The sequence below is a fragment of the Festucalex cinctus genome, chromosome 11, assembly GCF_051991245.1.
Source record: "Festucalex cinctus isolate MCC-2025b chromosome 11, RoL_Fcin_1.0, whole genome shotgun sequence".
In the NCBI taxonomy this organism is placed as follows: Eukaryota; Metazoa; Chordata; class Actinopteri; order Syngnathiformes; family Syngnathidae; genus Festucalex; species Festucalex cinctus.
This window is the reverse complement of record NC_135421.1, coordinates 19,906,445-19,926,210: the sequence shown is the minus strand read 5'-3', so window position 1 is coordinate 19,926,210 and position 19,766 is coordinate 19,906,445. Positions and strand designations below refer to the sequence as shown.

At 43.4% G+C, this 19,766-nt stretch overlaps 1 protein-coding gene across 2 annotated transcripts; it reads right to left on the bottom strand.

The window, feature by feature from the left end:
- Nucleotides 1–137: 137 nt before the first annotated feature.
- arhgef49 (Rho guanine nucleotide exchange factor 49) lies at nt 138–19,314 on the bottom strand. 2 transcript variants are annotated; one of them, XM_077537487.1, is made up of 8 exons: nt 19,086–19,314; nt 9,990–10,099; nt 8,673–9,919; nt 7,685–7,871; nt 5,405–5,615; nt 4,678–5,246; nt 3,328–3,473; nt 138–3,172 (listed from the first exon to the last, which is right to left on the bottom strand). In XM_077537487.1, the coding sequence occupies exons 3-8, from the start codon at nt 9,869–9,871 to the stop codon at nt 2,368–2,370; spliced, it is 3,117 nt and encodes a 1,038-aa protein (XP_077393613.1). In that variant the 5' UTR covers nt 9,872–9,919; nt 9,990–10,099; nt 19,086–19,314; the 3' UTR covers nt 138–2,367. The 2 variants fall into 2 exon arrangements, with proteins under 2 accessions (XP_077393613.1, XP_077393614.1); XM_077537488.1 differs by lacking the exon at nt 19,086–19,314 and adding an exon at nt 14,040–14,095.
- Nucleotides 19,315–19,766: the final 452 nt, after the last annotated feature.

Below are 19,766 nucleotides of genomic sequence, written 5' to 3'. Positions count from 1 at the left end.
CTAATTCGGCAAAGTGGACCTGGTATGTTTTTGCACTATTGTGTATTTTTTTACTGTCAGAAATAATTTACCTTTTGTTTCCTGCAGTGTGCAAAATGTAAATATAGTTGTATACACAACCTGTGGAGGCTCTTCACTCTTTATTTAAACACACAAACACAGGAAAAACATACAAACGTTAGTTTGTAATGTTTTAATATGATTGACAATATATTACATGTTGAAATAATAACAGCGGAAAATGGAAAAAAAGCACAGTCAAAGTTGGTGTCCACAGTGAACCGCTACACAAACGGCATTGAAATATTCCGCTTTGATGTCATCGCTGGATATAAAGTGCTTTCAACGCAATAAAGCTCAGTATTGGCTGGAGGGACGAATTGCGCGGTGGGGGGGATGGATTTTTTTTTCCAGTCCATGTCTATCCAAAGGCTGAAATGAGAGCCAAGGCACAGTGGCTCAGATCTAGGCGGGGTCCACAGTTTCTTGTCAGCTGAGGGTTCTTTTTGTTGTTTTTCTGACCCTACAAAAATCCCCTTTCACACTGCCTACCTAAGCCAATTGCTCTCTTGCCTCTTAATGCACAAATTTGCTGGGAAACCACCTGTCCCAGACAAATACTGATGTCTGATTATCTTAATGTGACAAAACTCCCAATGGGTCACCTTAAACCCAAACCAAGCCGATGTGGAGAGCCATCGTTAAAAAAAAAAAAAAAAAAAAAAAAAAAGCCGGTGAATCTTCGCCACACACAAAACATGCATCGATAAACCGGCAATACTTTACGGGCTCCACATATAACATACACTGTGCTGTGTGTTTTTTTTTTTTTTTTTTTTTTTTTTTTTTGAACCCCATAACCGTTCCGCCTCTCAAAGGCCAGTGTGCCGGGTCGTCGGCGTGAAAAGGGCGACTTCCGCATCGTTATTTTCAATACAAGCGTGCCTAAAACAGGGAAAACCAGTTTTGATGGGCAGTGTGAAAGGGTCTACTTCAACTCCCCCTTATCCTGTATCGGGACATAAGATCTTGAAGCGGGGGAAAAAACTGATTTCATGGGAGTGTGGAAAAAGGCGATATAAAGCGTCTACTCGTTTGACCGGTTATTGCTGTCAAGGGGACTCACTTGTCTGTTGGAGTGAATGTTGTTCCACCGCCAGATTGCACTAGGAGGCGACATACACACAAAAAAGAGAACAGGGGGCGGATTAAAACATACAAAGAGCAAACAGGTCCCCTGTGTGAAATCGAGTTATTCCCACCTGTCTGTATTCTTAAAAAAAAAAAAAAAGTTACTGTTCAGCTGTTTTTGCCAACACACATACGGAAATAAACAGTCTTTACAATCATGGCTGACACACAGCCCACAATTAGGATTTTTTTGTTTTTTGGTCATCCAAAATTTTGATCACTTTTAAATGCTCCACATTTTGATTTAAATGACAGATCAACACGTATTAGGGCCACATTGAAAATACATTTATTTTATGAGAATTTCAAATCTTATGTGAGTAGTCGTATCTCAGAAAGTGTTATCATTGGAATGCTTGGTTGCAAGAAATTGTACAAAATTACAAGAATATTAAGTTTTTTTTCTTCTTTTTTTTAGAAAAATGTGTAATGAGAAGATTGTTTTAAGAAATGCATTACAAGGATTAAGTAATATTTTTTGTTGTAGGTTGTATTTAAGTCATATTTTGTTTTAAGAATGCCTATTAAAGAATCAATTTTTTTTCCCGAGGGGGGGGGGGGGGTTCAATTATTTCTCTTTTTTTATTATTAATCTAAAAAAATAATTATAATTGGAACAATTAGACTTTTTTTCTAAATCAAAATCAGAGGGTTTTTTGTTGTGTAAAAATGACTCATAAAATGGACATTGCATCTTAAAAATCTGACTTTTTACTATATCAGATTTGATCTAAATTGGAAAAAACAAAAAAAATTGAATGTGAAACGTCTATAAAAAACTGACATGTCTTAAAAAAAAAAAAGAATTTCCATTCAATGAAAATTTTAATGAGTACAGTTAATTTGGAAAATATCTGACTCCTAAAAAAAATCTTTAAAAAAATCACAACTTCCCTAAAAGAAAACTATTGAAACTCAAAAAAAAAAAAAATCAAAATATGACTTGCTCGTCATAAATTGTTTAATTTATGGACTACATTCTCATTACGATCTAATTTTTGTAGTAGATTTATTTTTCCTTTTCAATGTGGCCGAAATACTCACCCATAGCTTTGTAAACCAAAACAAGAAAAAGTGCTCTTTGTTTTTTCCACGAAGTGTTGTCTTTTTGGGCTCGGGCAAGGCAGCAGCAAGGTTTGGGGGCGCTCTCTCTATGGCGGAAAAGGCCTTGCCCTCTCAGGACCGACTCTGATTGGTGTTGATCATGATGTTGGGCAAAGCGTTGCGTCTCTTTCGCCAGGTTCCCAAGTCCCGAGCGTACCTCTTCATCTGGTGGAACCAGTTCTGCGTCCGGGATTTATCTGCCGCCCGGAAAACAAACGACTCCCGCCGGATGTCCAGAACCTCGAAGGTATCCTGGCACTCGGGGTCCATGGACACCACGCAGTTGGCCAGCCGGATGGGCTCGCGCATCACGGCGAACTTGCCGCTGCTCTTGTCCTTGATCAGAACCAGGACTCCATCTTGGATACTTTCTTCCGCTTCGCACACCTGCTGCTCCCCGCCGGGCTGCGTCCTGACCATGAGGAGACTCTGGACGTTTTGGAACTTGAGCGCCTTGCTTCCCTTCTTCACCCACTGGCCGTCGGCCGGCTGCGAGAGCTGCAAGGGGCCCTCCATGACGAAGCGGGTGTCCTCCCGCGTCCAACCCAGAGTCTTCATGGACGCCTCCCGCATTTCGGCGTCCACCGGCTCCCGGTTCTTGCGGCTGTCGCGGCGGAAGGAGCGCAGGGACCAGGAGGCCACGCCGTTGCCGTCCTGTTGCTTGGTCTTCGTGTTGATGTGCTCCAGGTGGGCCTCCACGCGGCTCTTGGCCTCGCGAAGACGCCCGAATTCGGGGTGCTTCTCCGGGGTGACTTTGAGGAGGCGGCTGAGGAGAAGAGGGTACTTGGTGACCCGCTGAAGAGGCGCCATGAGGAACGAGCGGAGGTTCATGCGACGCAACGCCGTGTTGTCGTTCTGGGAGACATCCAGGAAGATCCTGGAAGATCAGAAAAGGCAGTGTAAGACTCCGGAGACAGCTATGAATAGAAACCCTCTGAATTAATGATACCTTTCACGTCAATGAATTACACTGGTAGGAAGCAGAAAAACCTCCACAGTGGGCCAGCCAAAAGCAAAGGACTGAAGTCTTACCTGAGCAGCTCCTTCTCTTTCTCCAGCGCGTTGAGCATGTTTACGGAGGCCGACTGCTGCAGGCAGTACGTCTGGAAGGCCGGCAGCATGTTGACGAACTCCAGGAAGATCTCGCCGACGGACACCGTCAGCAAATCTTCGTCTCCCTAAACCCAAATGCCGGAATGTCAGTCAGAGAGTTTGAGTCACTGCATGTTAACGTCAACGCTAAACCGGTTTCACGCTAAGCCGCTACCAGTGTCCGTTTGGAGTTAGAGACAAAACTGGGACCAGACTATAAGAAAAATCTTGGCAGGTCCAAAGGAAAGACTCTTACTGATTGGTTGCGGTTTCTAGCAGGGGTTAGGGACTTCAAGTTAGATTCTTTCATGAGGGAAATTGGATCCAGGGTTTTGGATTATCATTTCAATCATTGGCTATGGTTGAAGTTAGCCTTTCAAGTCTGGGACAAGGGATAGGGTTTCACGTTAGGATGTCAAGTCTGGGTTTTAATGAAGGGGTTTAAAGTAGGATTTCACATCAGAGTTGGGGTTACAAAGTAGGTAGCTAAACAGAGGTTAGGATCACAAGACTGTGCAATAGTTTCAGATTGAAGCCAGGGTTTGGGTTCCAGGATTTCAAACTAGAGTTAAGAGTTTCAAAGTTGGAATTCAAGTTAAAGTTAGGTTTGTTAACCTGGATTGGGGTCTCAAATGAGGATTAGTGTTTCAGTCAGGTTTAAAGTCACGGTTAGGGTTAAAAGTTTAAGTTTCGAAGCAGGGCAAGACTTTCAAATTAGGATTTCAAGTCGCATTTAGCCTTTCAAGTTTGTGTTTCAAGCCCGGATGAGGGTTAGGGTTTCGATTTAGGGGGAAAATTTGAGTTCCAAGGTACGGTGTTTCTTAAAGTAGGTTTTCAAGTTAAGGTTATGTTTCAAACCAGGGTTAGCCTTTCAAATTCGGGCTTCAATGCTGGCTTAGGGTTTTAAACAAGGTATTAGGGTTTACTCACCAGGTTTGTGTATCACATTTAGATTTCAAGTAAAGGTTTAACCCAATGGTGTCCAAACTCGGTCCTCGAGGGCCGGGGTCTTGCAGGTTTTAGATGTTTCTCTTCTCCAACACACCTGAAGCTCATCAGCAAGCTCTGCATAAGCCTGATAACGATCCTGTTCATTGGAACAGGTGCGTTGGAGCAGGGAAACATCCAAAACCCTGCAGGACTCCGGCCCTCAAGGAACGAGTTTGGACACCACTGGTTTAACCTCAAGGTTGGGGTTTCAAATTTGGGTTTCATGTCTGGCTATGCAAGTTGAAACCAACTGCCGCCAACTCCGTTTGCTTTGATGGTTTGACGGCGACGTCCTCTCACCTGGTCCAGAGCGTGTTCAATGGCGTCCTGCAGATGTTCTGTGAACCTCTCATTAACGTCTCCCAACTCCTGGACGTTGGCAAAGACCACGGCCAGCTGCTCGGCGCTCAGCAGGCCGGCGCCGCGCATGGGCCCGTAGAACTCCTCCTTGATGATCCTCAGGTCTTCGCCATAGCTGCTCTCCGTGTTCAGGAACTCCAGCACAGCTTCCTTACGTTCGGCCCGCAGTTTGGCGCAACGCTCGCACGCGCTCCGGCCCTCCGAGGTTTCGTCCCGTCGGCCGCAATCGGCGCACAACGAGGGTCTCTTCCAGGCCCGGGAGAGGCCCGGTCCGATGCCGCTGTCGGCCCTCTCCACTTCGGCGCCACGCCGCCGCCGCCGGGGCTCGGCACTGTTGTCGTCCTCCTCGCTGAGGCCGACCACGCCGCTGTCAGCACTCAGGCTGCTGATGGTACTCCAACGGTGATGACGGCCGCGGCCCACCCGGCGATGTGAGCCTGGCCGGTCGTCCAAACCCGCCGGGCGCTCCTCGCCGGGCGGCTCAGAGTATCCGCGAAGTGCTGCCGGAGCTGAGGACGGAGCACAGGGTCATGTCATGTCCCCCCCCAAAAAATATCAATCAAGATTTGAAAATTAGATGATCCGAAATCTGGAAGGGATGCGGGTGGAATATGTTTTTAACGTCCCCATAAATCTAAGAGGCACGTCGCTTCCCCTTTGTCCTCACCGCTGTCTCTTTCCCTGCGATGATGTCGTCCATGTGCCGCATTCTCCATCTTGGCCTTCATCTCCGGCTGATTGCGATTGGACGCATCGGCCGGCATGGGGTCACTGTGGTGCGGTCGCAGACGGCTGGCGAGTGTCGCGCTCTCCGGTGCGGCCGCCTGCGATCGCTCGTACGTAGCGTCGGAGGTGGAACGCCGGCAGACACCCAGCGGCTAAAGGAAAGCAAATGGTGCTTGGCAATCATGTTGTCACGGCAACACAGCAACAACCTGGGATGTCAGCGGCATGATTGCGCAACCTTAACAGATTTCACATAAATTATCGATAAACAAACCTCAAATATTAATATCAGGCCCATTAACTTATTCTTATCCATACACAAGCCTCAAATATCCATATGCCCTATCCATATACTGTACCCTTTTCCAGAACCATATCGAGACATGCATCATACGTCCATATCTCAAATATGTAACGTTTTTTTTTTTATACATTGATACAGAACTGTCAAATTGATACTGTAATATGTCATATCCACTTTTCCACAGCACAGTATAAATACACAAACCACAAAAACCCATAGTAGGATATATTATATTATCGTATGGTATCGTATAACAGGATTTATCATATGGTGTTTATTTAGGTACGGTATTGATCATGACGTTGCTGGCAGGATTACATAATTGCACTAATTTGCCTTGGAACATGAGCGCTTAAAGTTGAGTTATCGCCATGATAATTTGAAGCATCCCATGGCTGAGAATTCCTCGACATGCTGCATCATTCCCAGAGATCGTTCTTTTTTTTTTTTTTTTCTTTTTTTTTTAACGAGCTTTCAGGGTTCGTCAGGCACGGGCGGGGGTAACAAATCACATTTTACGCTCGGCTTCGGGAAGGGCTGGGACGGGGAAGGGTAGCGGCACTTAAAGAGACCGGCGCTAATGAAAGTGAGCAGGCACAACTAACCCTACAATGACTTGGCTTATTTGGTTTGGGAAATGTATGAAGTTAGTTTTTTAATTACTTTAAATCAAATGTAATAATGTCAAATAATAGTTGGCAATGGTTTGGAAGCAACTTACATCTAGCACTACACCAACTTAGCATCTGTGCCTATATTTTGCAGTCGTAATGTAATAAATACCGGCAGCTACTTGTAATAGCTACCGCTACACTGACTTATTGTCTCTATATTAGCATTTTTAATGTACTAATAGTGGTAACTATTAGCTAGTATTAAAACTCATTCACTGCCATTCCTTCCAGTTGCTTATTTGGCATCTATAGCTTTCATTGGTAATCAACAATGTTTGCCAGCTTAATGTCATGGCTAACAGAGGTTAGCTAAGAGCTAGTAATTAAATAGTGTCAGTTAGCATCTGTATTTTTTTTTTCAGTATGGCAATTATATCGGCTACAAAGTTGTCATACTGACTTATGGTCAATACACTTATTCATCTGTAATTTTGCTCTAATAATATAATAAATGTCAGTGGCTAAGAGCTGTATTGGCGTCGCGTCTGTATATTCGGCAGTAACGATGCATTAAACGGCCAACCAACAAAATAAGATGGCAGTGACTAACAACACTGTATTGACTTAGCATCTGTATATTTTGTAGTAAAAATGTATTAACTAGTGGTCACTAACAGTGCTATTAAGACTTAACGTGTTTAGTACAAAAAAATGTATTAAATAGGTGGCGGCTAACAGTTGTAGTAAAAATCCATTAGCGGTGGCTGACAGTGCTACATAGACTTAGCATCTCTATATTTTGTAGTAAAATTCTATTTTAATAGTAGTGGTTAACAGCTGTGTCACCTGAAGTGACATGGGCGACGTTCCCGCGACGTCCCCCCACTCAGGTTTTGAGTCACGGCTGTTACATAATTCTACTTTAATTTCCTGTCCACCTCTCACATTTTTTTCTTTTTCTCCCGTTTTATTAATCCGATCGGAAAGCTAAATTAACGGGAAACACCGTGAGTGACTATGCGTGTTTGACCCCAGGAATGCTGCAGGATGGATGGATGGATTGCAAGGGATGGAGATAATCCCTCTATCACCCCCCCCCCCCTTTCTATGCATCCTCAGACATTTCCTTCCACGCACGCACACGCGTATATCTCTGCATGGGCGCGTGTGTCTGTCGCAGTGTCCTCGCCATCCTTGAACGCAGACAGATCGCAAGCCGCCCCGCCACCGATACGCCGCCGAACCACACACATAGATGCACACATACTTGCACACAGGGAAAAATAAATAAAATCGTCCTTACGCATTCTCCCGCTTCCTCGCCTTCGCCGCCGTCTTCTGCTTCTGAGGGCGCCTGGTGGCCAGCCTCGGCTCCTGCCGCGGTTGCCATGGCGACGGCGGCAGGGGGTTGGTGGGGGGCGTCGGGGGCGTCTCTGTCCCGCTCAGCTGACAGCCTGACGGGGGCCTCGGAGGAGATGTCTGCACTGCAGCTGGGGAAAGTGGGGGGGTTGTTTTGCGCCAGAGGTTGTCAATATCGTGTCGTATCGAAAGGCAAATGTCAAATATTGTGTTAATTGTACAGTATTAAATTCAATACATAAGCAGCAAATAATGCCGCGTGTTGTATTGTTTCAAATCTAAGTTATTGTGATACCATATTATGACACAGTATCGATTTAAGCGAGAAACATTGGAATCATGATGTTTTGTATCATGTTTTTCTTTGATACCTTATTGTTCACAGTGTTAATTATCGTTATCAAATGTGAAAAATGTCCAATAGTACTAAACGGTACAGTTTCAGTTAGTGATAGACCGATATGGTTTTTTCAAGGCCGATACCGATACAGATTATTTGTAGTCAAGTCGGCCGATAACTGATATTTCAAGCCGATATTCATTTGCAGTAAAATGGGGAGGGGGGGGGAATTCTTTCAAACTATATATAATTTCTCACTGAGTAACAAATTCATGTGAATGTAGCTCATTTGGGGTTTTTGTTAGGGTTCGTAAAAACGTTTCAAAAAGATTTTCGCGGTGAAAAATTGTGTGAATATGTTCCAAATGTGTTTACGACAAATAAAAACTGACTGCGAACATCTTACAAATCCTGATGAAAACCCCAAATTCGCTACGTTCGCAAGTATCCCCTGCTCAGTGAGCTTTATCGGGCTTCAGATTCAAAAAATGGCCGATGCCGATATTTGTCAAAATGCCAAATATCGGCGCCGATAATCGGCCGGGGCCGATTATCGGTCTATCCCTAGTTTCAGTATATGGAGCCATCTTACCTCTTCTTGATGAGGTCCAAAGCTGAGCCAATGAGGCCGTCCTTCATTTTGTAGATCTTAGCCCCATAGCTGGACAGGTCCGTTCCCTCCAGGAGCAGCGCAGGGCAGCAGCTGGAGGGCCGCCCTTTGTGGTCCCTGCCAGGCGGGAACGGAACCGACCCAACCGGTTCCAGACTGGACCTCCTACGCCGACCATTGTCATTGGTTTGTCCCTGATTTGAAGATTGGAATTTGGTCCTTGGAGAGGGGCCCGTGCGGATCGGTGAACCCGTTCCGGTCTCGGAGTCCTGAGAACCTACTGTGGACTCCTGGTTCCGCTCCTTCATCCTCATCCTCTTGAACTCTTCGAAAGTGGGGATGTAGAGGCGGCCTGTGGAAATGCTTTGCCCGTGTCCGTTGTTCCCGCCTAAAATGGGGACCGCCGTGTGGGACGCCGGAAGCGCTTTTGGGCTACGCGGGCCCCCGTGGAGAGCCAGGTTGGGGCTGCTGTTCTGTCGGCGCAATTCAAGTCTCCTCAGGACTTCCTGTTTAATCTCCTGGGGGCAAGTTAGGCGCATGCCGCCCACCGGCCGGCACGCTGGGTTCAGTTCGACGGAGGCGGAGTCAGTGGTACGCAGCGGTAGGGTCTTCAGAGGCTCCATGGCCGACCTGGCACTCTGGAGGCGGAGCTTTTCCCGCAGACCTTTCCTGGCGTCCCATTCGTCCACCCCGCTAGGGAAAAGCAACTGCGGGAAATTGGGCACATCCTTTCTGCGGGGACTATATTGGGGGTAGTATGCTACGCTCTCCGGGTTGGACCTGTCTGGGGGTCCGTCGTACCAGTGACTGGTGGCCGTGTAGCGCACAATAAACTCACTGGATGAGCACAGACCTGAATCCAGAACTGGGGTCCAATTCAAGTTTTCCATACTCCGGTACGGCCTTCCGCCTGTTGGGACATCTAAGGAATGTCCTGGCAAAGTCTCTGCGGGTCCTGTTTGACCTGCGCAATGTCTCAAATTAGACAGCAAGGTGCTGCTGTTAGACCGGGATGTTAGCGGGAACCACTGCGGTCCAGGATAGTGGGCGGCGGCTCGGTGCCGGGGGAAGGCGGGAAGTGGGGAGGCGGACATGGGTAGGTGGGAAACGCAAGGTTCCATCTCCAAGGGGTGGTGACCGGGTGGTGTGCTTCTGGAGGGGTGGTGGTCACATGGCCTCATGTCTGGCAAGGCCTTAGCCAGGATCCCTCACACTTACAATCAACTGGCCTGCGAAGGGATCAGTTTGTTACATAACAGTTGGCATCATGTTTCTTCTTAGGATGGTATGAGAACTTACCCCATTTTGGGGTGTTTTTTTTTCATCTGGCGTCCAAGCCTCCGTTACCGCCCTCCTCCTCCTCTGGCAGCTCTGAAGCTCGCATCCCACAACGCAGCTCTTCTGGAAGCCTTAGACAGAACACACGACATAACTCACTAGAACTGATACGGTACACGTGTATCTTGATACTGCAGAACCAAACTGAAGCGCCACCTATTCCCTTTCACGCAGATGCCAGAAATTTGCGGGGCGAGTACAGTGACAGTGGGGGGTGAAAGACGACCTTGATGTTTGTATGTTGATAAGGTGGTCAAAACACTTCTCAATAGCTTACTATTATTACATGTGAATTCCCCAGTGAGTAGCCAAGGCGGGACAATTGACGATTGCTTGTGAAAGGGAATAGCAGAAAACCCGGGACGTGAGCATGCATATCACTTGACACTCGTTTCTCCCACCTTTTCTTGTTGAAATTGTCACAGTCCCGACATGTTGCTGATAAGGATAATCAAAAATAGTCTTAACAGTACTTTTCAGTAGCTCCTTTCACGCTTCAACCATTAAATGTTCCGCCTTTTTCTGAATTCTGTGTGAAAGGCACCAAACTTTCAAATTTTCCAGCTTCCAAGCTAGTATTCTGAAGTGGGGTGAGGACTGTGTTGTAGGAAATAGCATAAAAACACAGGAAACGGGTGTGAGGTTTAACACCTGACTCTTGTACCACCCTTTATGCGGGGTGTGCAGCATCTCTGCGTGAAATAGACTAATGTCGTCTAATTAGGAGCAAGTTTATTTGAATTTTCCCACTGGAAACATGTAGACAATAAAAAGCTAAAAACAATGTGAATTCCTCACATAACCCTGTAGTCCACACATGAATGTAAAGTAGAGCACCCCCTCCAATCCCACTCTATAACCCCCCCGGGATACTGGGATGTAGAACAGCGTGTCTGTCAAGTGACAGTCATTTTTAGACGTGACTCCCATGCAGATGCTGCCACGTCCCTGCAGTGCCAGATGATTGACGGCGTTAAAACAAACATTTCTTTTCCTCAAGTGCAATGGGAGAGGGCGACGCATGTTGAAAATATTGAACAATGTTCGTGGTTTAATAGCATTCAAGCACTAAGACACTTTGTTTTTTTCTGATGGCAAAAAAAGTAAAGCGTTTATTTGAGAGAGGTGTTTATGGATGACGTTGAACCACATCAAGTCATCTCAAGTGGCGTCTAATTCTGCAACTATTCTGTCCATGTGTCCTCATATGACGTCAAACTAGTGGAAAAAAATAAATGCATTTATTCTTGAGATGTAAATAAGGGTGGCATTTATGAATGACTTCAAAAACCATATCATTGTCGTATTTAAAGCTTCTAGTACGTGCTTTGTAGATCTGCGATTATTTTTTTTTGTCCTCAAAAGATAAAATGGTGGAAAAATAATACACAATCCCTTTTTCATTTTATCTAATGGGAAAAAGTGAGGTGTCTACTAAATGGAGGTAAGTATTTGTCACTTTGAACCATATCAAGTCATACATCAAATGAAAGCTCCTGATAAGTGTCTCCAAGTCTGCCATTTTTCTGTAAATATGTCCTTATATGATGAGAAAATAACTGGGGGGTAATTGACTCGATATGTTTATTTGAGGGTGGCATTTGATTACTTGATGTCATATTACTATGAAGTCATAGCTCAAATTAAAGCACCCAATAAGTACTTTTTAGATCTGTGATTATTATTTTGTCTATATATGCACACATACAGTATGACAAAATGGTGAAAAAAAAATAAAATCTGTCCTTTTTTCCAGTTTATCTAATGGGGAAATTTTGGGATACTTAAAGGAGGTGTTTATGAATGACTTTGGGGGAGGTATTTGATTACTTAGAACCATATGAGGTCATATCTCAAATTAAAGCCCCCAACGAGTACCTTCTAGATCTCTGATTGTTTTGTCAATATGTCCTCATTAGATGACAACATCTGCGATTGGCTGGCAACCATTCCAGGCGTACCCCACCTACTGCCCCAAGCCAGCTGAGATAGGCTCCAGCACCCCCCACGACCTTTGTGAGGAATAAGCGGTGAAGAAGATGGATGGATGGATAGATGACAAAATGACAAAATATACACTTATTGTTTCATTTTTTTTTCCCAACATTTTGTTTCAATAAGTGGACTTGGTATCATTGATGCATGACACTAATGACACAGCGAGACCAGTCATTACGAAACGATCACAGAGCAAAATGAGCCTGATGGGAGCTAGAATGTCAATGACCATGTGTGCATGTGTACGGACGTGCATGTGTGTGTGAGTCGTCATTGATTTCTGCGTTCATTCATGGTTTCTTCCTAATGTGAGTGTTCTCTTCCTGGAACGCGTGAAACAAAACTATCGGCTGACTGCATGTTGTCATCACTGCAGAAGCTCATTGTGGTGACATCAGCAGCAACCGCCAATATTAACAGTCTGCTCACGTTCGTACACGCACATGAAACACGCGCACATAAAAAAAAAAAAAACACACACACACACTGGCTATGTATTGAGCGGAAGGCGGGGGAAAGCTTCTTGTCCATTCTGATTCAAAGCATGTTATTAATCATGATAACCCTGCCAGATGATTGATGGCTTCATTGATTGCTTGGTGGTGCACATGATGCCTAAATGAAGAACAAGTGCTGTGGATCGATATCCCTTGGCCTTGTTGAGGGTTGTTGTTTTTTGGTCCTGTTTTGTTCAGATAAATAATCACAAAACCGACCTCAAACCGCAAACCGTAGCCCGAATACTAACCCAAACCCTAATGCGGAGGGGTAACCTTGCTCTCGCAAGATGAATTCTCGCGGTATTTGTGAGTTCACAAACTCCGGAGAATACATCTTGTACCGCTCCCGCAGATTCCGCTGGTGGTTCGGACCAATCACAGAGCGACATTGTGTTTAGGGGCGGGATATGCAACTGCGACGAAACCAGGAAGCCAGCGCCGATGCAGGTGCTAACAAAACAAACTTAACATGGACGAATGGACGCTACAATTAATTCTGTTCTCGCTGAATTACTCACCGTTTCCTTGTTGAATGTCGAACAGCGAGAGGCGCTTCGTGCATTTCTAGCTGGTAAGATGTTCGTGCTTTTCCCCCCTTCGGCAAGAACGAATACGAAATGTCACCCGTGGCCGTGATTAGTAACCTCAAAGCCAAATCTGAACTCCGCTTACCCTAAAACGTCCGCCTAACCATAATCTCAAATCCTAACCAGAATCTCTATCCCCACAGCATAACCACAATCTCTAAACTCCAACCTCCCAAACCCTTACCTCAAAACCAAAGCCTAAATTAACCCAAATTTTTAATCCTAGCATTACCTAACCTCAAACCATAACCAGAATCTCTAAATTTAAACTCCAAACCCTCACCTGAAAAGCCAAATCCTAGCCGAAATATTTCACTCCAATTATTACTCCAAACCATAATCCAAATCCTAACCCACGACCCTACTCTCAAAGCCAATTCCTAACTGCAAACCCTCAAAACAACCCAAACCATTCATCTTAACCATAACCTCAAAGATCCTTCTTCACAGAACACTACAAACCTAAATCATGGATTCATCATAAACCATAGGAATGACATCCTAATCCTCCTAACCCGAACCTCAAAACATAACCGTAATCCCAAACCATAGTCCAAGTCCTTACCTCAAAACCAAATCCTAACCCTAACCTCTAAGCCTAAACTACAACCACAAACCCCATTTGAAAGTCTCACCCTTGTCTTTACCAAAATCTTGTTACATTCCAACCAGGTGACATCCCTCATACTTCCCAGCATGCATGACGGCATCCATTATTGAAGCGGCACCTTTTGTCAGATGCCATAGCGAACAAAACTGAAGGACTCAAGCAGCCATTCACACCCACGAGACGCACGTGGAATACCTTTCGCACACACAAACACGCACGCACGCACATCTTTATCTTCTCTTTGAAACCACCAGCTGCCTTCAAAGTGGTTTTCCTGCCGAAACAAACTGCCGTGAGACGTTTTTTGTGTACTCACGTTGTGCGTTTGCAGCTCTGCTCCTCGGCGGAGTCCACATGTGAATGAATCAATGTGCGTGTGCGATCCCTCGCTGGCTTTTGTTACTGCAAAGCGAGAGATGCCCCAAACTGAGCATGCTCCGGTGTGAACGACCCTGGTGGTTGCCACGGAAACCGGCAAGCCACTTGCTCAACTTGATGCTTTTTTGCTACAATTGTGTCATCATTTGAATAGATATTGACAAACTAATTTTACATCTCAAAAGCGCTCGTTAGGAGATATTAATTTGAGATATGACGTAATGCGGTTTTCAGCCATCCATCAACGTCCCTCCCCCCGATTAGACTTCTCACTTTTTATCCCATTCTGGGCAAAAAAATCATTGTACATCTATTTTATCACCCATGTGAGGTCAAATGAGGACATTGGGACAAAAATAGTTGCAGATCTAGAAAGCACTCATTGGGGGGTTTAATTTGAGATATTAGTTGCTAAGGTTTGGGTCATATTCATAAATAAACGCCCCCCTCAATTAAACACTTGAATTTTCGCCATTAGGGGAAAAATGGGATAGTGGCTAATTTTATTTGAGCATTTTATTATCACAAAATCAATAGGATTCTCGCTGTTCGTAAAAAGCAGACAGGAAGAATAATCCTCTCATGGTTTAAAGATTATTTGAGGATTACAATCAGTGGGGCATCAAGAATGTGCCCTTGATCTTACAAACCATTTTGAAAATCAATCATCTCTAAAGGCATTTTTTGGAATCATATTAACAATATTAGTGGTGTGTCCCCATGTTAAACAGTAGTATCAAGAAACATGAGAGATTTTCCTGTTCCTGATAGGAAAAGGGTTTACTTGAGTGAGGCATTTATGGGTGACTTGACTTCAAACCATATCAACTAAGTCATATCTCAAATTAAAAGTGCTGACGAGTGTTTTCTAGATATGCAATTATTTAGACATAATAGTAAAAAATAAACTTGCTACATGCTTTTTACCCTGAAGAGAAAATGTGTCATTTATTTGAGGGAGGCGTTGATGTATGACTTCAAACCACATCATTTCATATATTAAAAGCCCCAATGAGTGCTCTCTGGATCTTCAGTTAGTTTTGACACAATGGTGAAAAATACACTTACATGTTTTTTTTTCCTGATGCAGAAATGTGAGGCATTTATTTCAGGGAGGCATTGATGTAATACCTTAAACCATATCGTGTCATATCTCAAATTAAAGCCCCTTGTGAGTGCTTTTTGGATCTGGGCATTTATTTTGTCACTTTGCCTCACATGATGACACAACTGTGTTTTTCTCTCTTGTGAGGACAAGGTATGAATTTGAGAGAGGCATTGATGGATTACTTCATACCATAATATGGACTCGTATCACAGAACGTGCTGAAAATGAAAACACTTTCCTCTTCCGTTTTCTGAGCGCCCCACCGTTCATCTCCCAGTTTACTAAAATGCCACACTCCCCTCAGCAAGTCTTTCGAGGGTTTTCCCCTCCCACGCAACGTGGCCGCCCACTTCCCTCCCCTCCCCCATCTACATCCATGGCAAGCAAGGGACCCACACGATGAATAATTGAGCCCCTCATGAATTATCCAGGCGTGACGACCCGTCTCATCTTGACCCGGGAGGTGTCGAGTGAAACGGACCTCTCTCAGGGAGGACTGCTCCTATTGGCTCCTAAAAATCATGTGACCACTAGTCTTGTTTTTCATCATGGCGGGACGAGTAAAAGTAACGCTCAGGATCACTTTTGTCCTGACTCACAGGCCACTTCATTAGGTACACATGTGGCCAATAAAATACTTAACATTTACCAAGTTTAAGTAACTTTAAAACTTCCAACGTGAAGAATTAAGATTTCAAGGACAAGCTCAAGGGTGTCTGGGCCTAACCAGGTGGTACACCGCAGCAGCTGACCTGGCAACGAACAGCGTTGTGTGTAAATGGGTCACACATATTGGCATACGCAGGCCAGTTTCCCTCATTCATTATTTCATTTTCCATCTGTAGCCGATAGGGAACTCCACGCAAGCAGCGTTCTCTTACGTAAGTGAACACACATATTGGGATGAGTTTGGTGTGGAAGAATCCTGCCACATAACCAAAAAAAAAATCAAATCCAATCTTTGAAATGCTGTATGTTGACATTCAAGCCAATAGCGGGAATGACAAGGTTGTCGGTTATCTCCTCACTATGTTTCCTTGGCGTTCCCATTCCCACCACAATCGGCGACCTCGACGTGTTTCATGGAGGCGGCGGTCCTCCCAACGAGGCTGATTTACATTTAATACAGAGCTGTGGCTCAACTGCCAAAGGAATGCATGGAGGTGAACTCATCATCAGCAGCAACATTTTTGTACTTTGGGGGACTTTTGTTTTTGTTTTGTTTTTTTCCACACCACATCCAGAAGATGCCGCCATTTTCCTTCCATTATTGCGTGCATGTATTTTATATTTCATACTGGTTTAAATTGTTATATTTAATGCATTAATTTAGCCCTTTTCCCTAAAAGTGGTTAATTTTATTGTATTTTGTTTCATGTTTAAATTATGTTCATTTATCTCATTAAATTGTTGGTTACTGAATGTATTACAAATAAAAAAGTAAATATTTGTCTTTTTTTTTTTAAATCATTTAACATTTTTGTCTTTATTTTATCAAATAATTCTCAAAATATATAATGACAAGGTTAATAATATATCATAAATAATTACAAAATATTTGCAAGGGAAATATATTTTACATATTTTTTTAGTTCATAAATGCATAACTTGTTATAAACAATACATTAGTAAAATAATGAATTTTATGTATACAGTTGTCTCCGGTTCGAGTCCAGGCTCGGACCTTCCTGGGTGGAGTTTGCATGTTCTCCCCGTGCCCGCGTGGGTCTTCTCCGGGTACTCCGGTCTCCTCCCACATTCCAAAGACATGCATGGCAGGTTAATTGGGCGCTCCGAATTGTCCCTAGATGTGCGTGTGAGTGTGGATGGTTGTTCGTCTCTGTGTGCCCTGCGATTGGTTGGCAACCAGTCCAGGGTGTCCCCCGCCTACTGCCCAGAGCCAGCTGAGATAGGCGCCAGCAGCCCCCGCGACCCTTGTGAGGAATAAGCGGTCAAGAAGATGGATGGATGTATACAGTTATTTCATTACATAATTGGTTACTTCAGTTATTGTAAACAATACAATAAAAAGTAAAGCAAAAATACATTTCATAGTTGTAGTTATTTTTATTAAGTAATATATTGTATTTTTTTAATTAGTAACATTTAAAAAAATAAACATTTATTTTTTAGTGGACAATTGTCATTACATAATTTATTGTGAACAAAATCCAGTAGTTTTGTGGGACTGATATCTTATTAAACAATTGGTTATTTCTAAAATAAATAAATAATAATAATTACATTTATTTCTTTTATTTGTCAAAGAACAAAAGACAATATTAAATTCTTCATTGTTGAATTAAAAGGAGCAGAAAGAGAAGTAAAATAATAAATTACAGTAATTAAATTACTATATTAAATCCATAATTTATTTAATATAATGGTTAGTAAAATAAGATTATGCAATATGCATTTGACTTTTAATTAATGATTAATTTAAAAAATACAATAAAATGTAGATATTGGACATTCATTTTTGTGTTCTAATTAAATAATTTGCTAAAATAAACAATTTATAAAATGAGAATGAAATTCAGTCTCATGACATTTCATTTCATTTTTTGGAGTAATTCATTCAATGAATTATTTCATCCTTAAAATATTTTACATAGCTGTTTTAAACTGAAATGAAAATGGAATATTCCACTCAAGCAAAGCTGCAAATTTGATTCGTGTGTGTCTAAAAGTAATTTTTTCCCCTTTCTTAAGTTTCTTTCAATATCCTTTTTTTGTTGGTACATATTGATCAGGCCCATTGATGCTACTCAGTCAATGAAGCGAGCAAAACAGCTGACGTCAGCCACCGAGCTAATGCATGCTAATTGCAGCGTGCACGCCGAGTGTGGAGTCAACACAGTGTGGGCTCCTCGGCGGGGTGTTGGCGTCCCGGGGGGGTCCGTCACGTTATCCGCTGTCTGACAACAACACAGCACCACCTCGGCTCATTAAATGCACGCGTCTTATTTATTGATCCCGTGTGGAAAGCCGCAGCGGCATCAAAAGGAAATTGTTGCCACTCGTACTTTCGAGGTCTGATTCAGTGTTTTTGATGTTTTTTTGTTTTTTTTTGTTTTGTTTTTGTACAATTTACAAGTATTTTGTTCTACACCTCCTGTTTATTTTGGGTGTAATTTCATTAGATGGCAACACATGCTTGCATCATTTGTAGAAGAGTGAAAACAGGAAGTATTTCAAGACAATTTTTTGCTGAAAATTATTTTATGTGAAATCCTCTGTAATCCTGCTTTTTATGGCAACAGACAGCAACTGCTGTAGGTTGGGGAAAAACAAAACAAAACGATTTGGTTCACTGTTTGTACAATGTTTTTGTGTTACACTTGCACCTAGTATATCATCTTTTTAAATGTTTGTATGTATTTAAAAGTGTAATTTAAAAGTACTCATTTCCCGGCAAAAAGGTAACATTTTCTTATACTGTCATCACAAAAAGTATAATAGACCACACAATAGCATTATATTTTGCCCTAAATGCTGTATATTGCCATATAACAATATGACACCGATTGACAGGTTTTAAATGACATATTTTGACATTTAAACACTACAATTTTGTCCACAAAGTCTAATGTCTGTACACAAAATTGCAGTAACAGACAACTACAAGTTCCAATGTGGCACAAGGACATTTTCCTGGACGTGTGTGACAAAACAGCACAATGAATTGTATTTGTCCAGTAATGTATTTTACCTCACACAAATGTGCAATATCTTGCCAGTGAAACAGTACATTCGCTCACCAGAAAAAGCTACATAGGCTATGAAAGCACTGTTTGTAATGTCGAAATTAAACGTGCTATTTTGCAGTATTTTTTGCTTGAAAATGTCAGAGATGCTGAACGTAATGTTACTCACTGTGGGTTATTTGGGCTCCGTCACCTCCATCGCGTGAGGCGGTTGGCAGGTTCCCTTCACGTCCAGCGAGGGATGCACGCTTGCTGGGCAGGTTGAACAAGCCAGCCGGTCCTGCCTTCAAGACTCGACTTAGATTTTTAAAGGGAGGGAAAAAAATAGTTGAAGAGTAGCTGAAGAAAAATACGTTGAAGCGAAGGACTCTTTTCACGCGACCTCTCTCTTTGCGGCTTTCTCCTTGGGAACTGTGCTGCGTTCATGTACACCTCGTAAAAATGAAAATGTCAGCGGCAGCATGCGTTCGCGTTCAGCCGCTCTGATCGACAACAACAACAAAACTTTTTCGAGTTCAGTTCTCAATTTAAATATACAATAATATCATACTTAGATGAAGCTAAGCAGGTACAGTTGAGATTATGCAGCGCCTGGCGGGAGGTTATTGTCGACGTGGATGGTTGCCCGGAAACACAAACCTCCTGCCACGCAGGGGGCAATCCCCACAGTGGAGGATGATGGCGACGATGTCGTCACCAAAGCAGAGCTGGCCCAAGCCTTCATAGGCCCCCAAGCAAAATTGGATTTTGGGGCCCATTATTGACTTTGGAGGCCCCCCTATTTCTGCCAATAATATTGATTTATTGAGTCTGACTGTTGATTTCTCTAGGGGGGCCGTAAGCAGGTGCA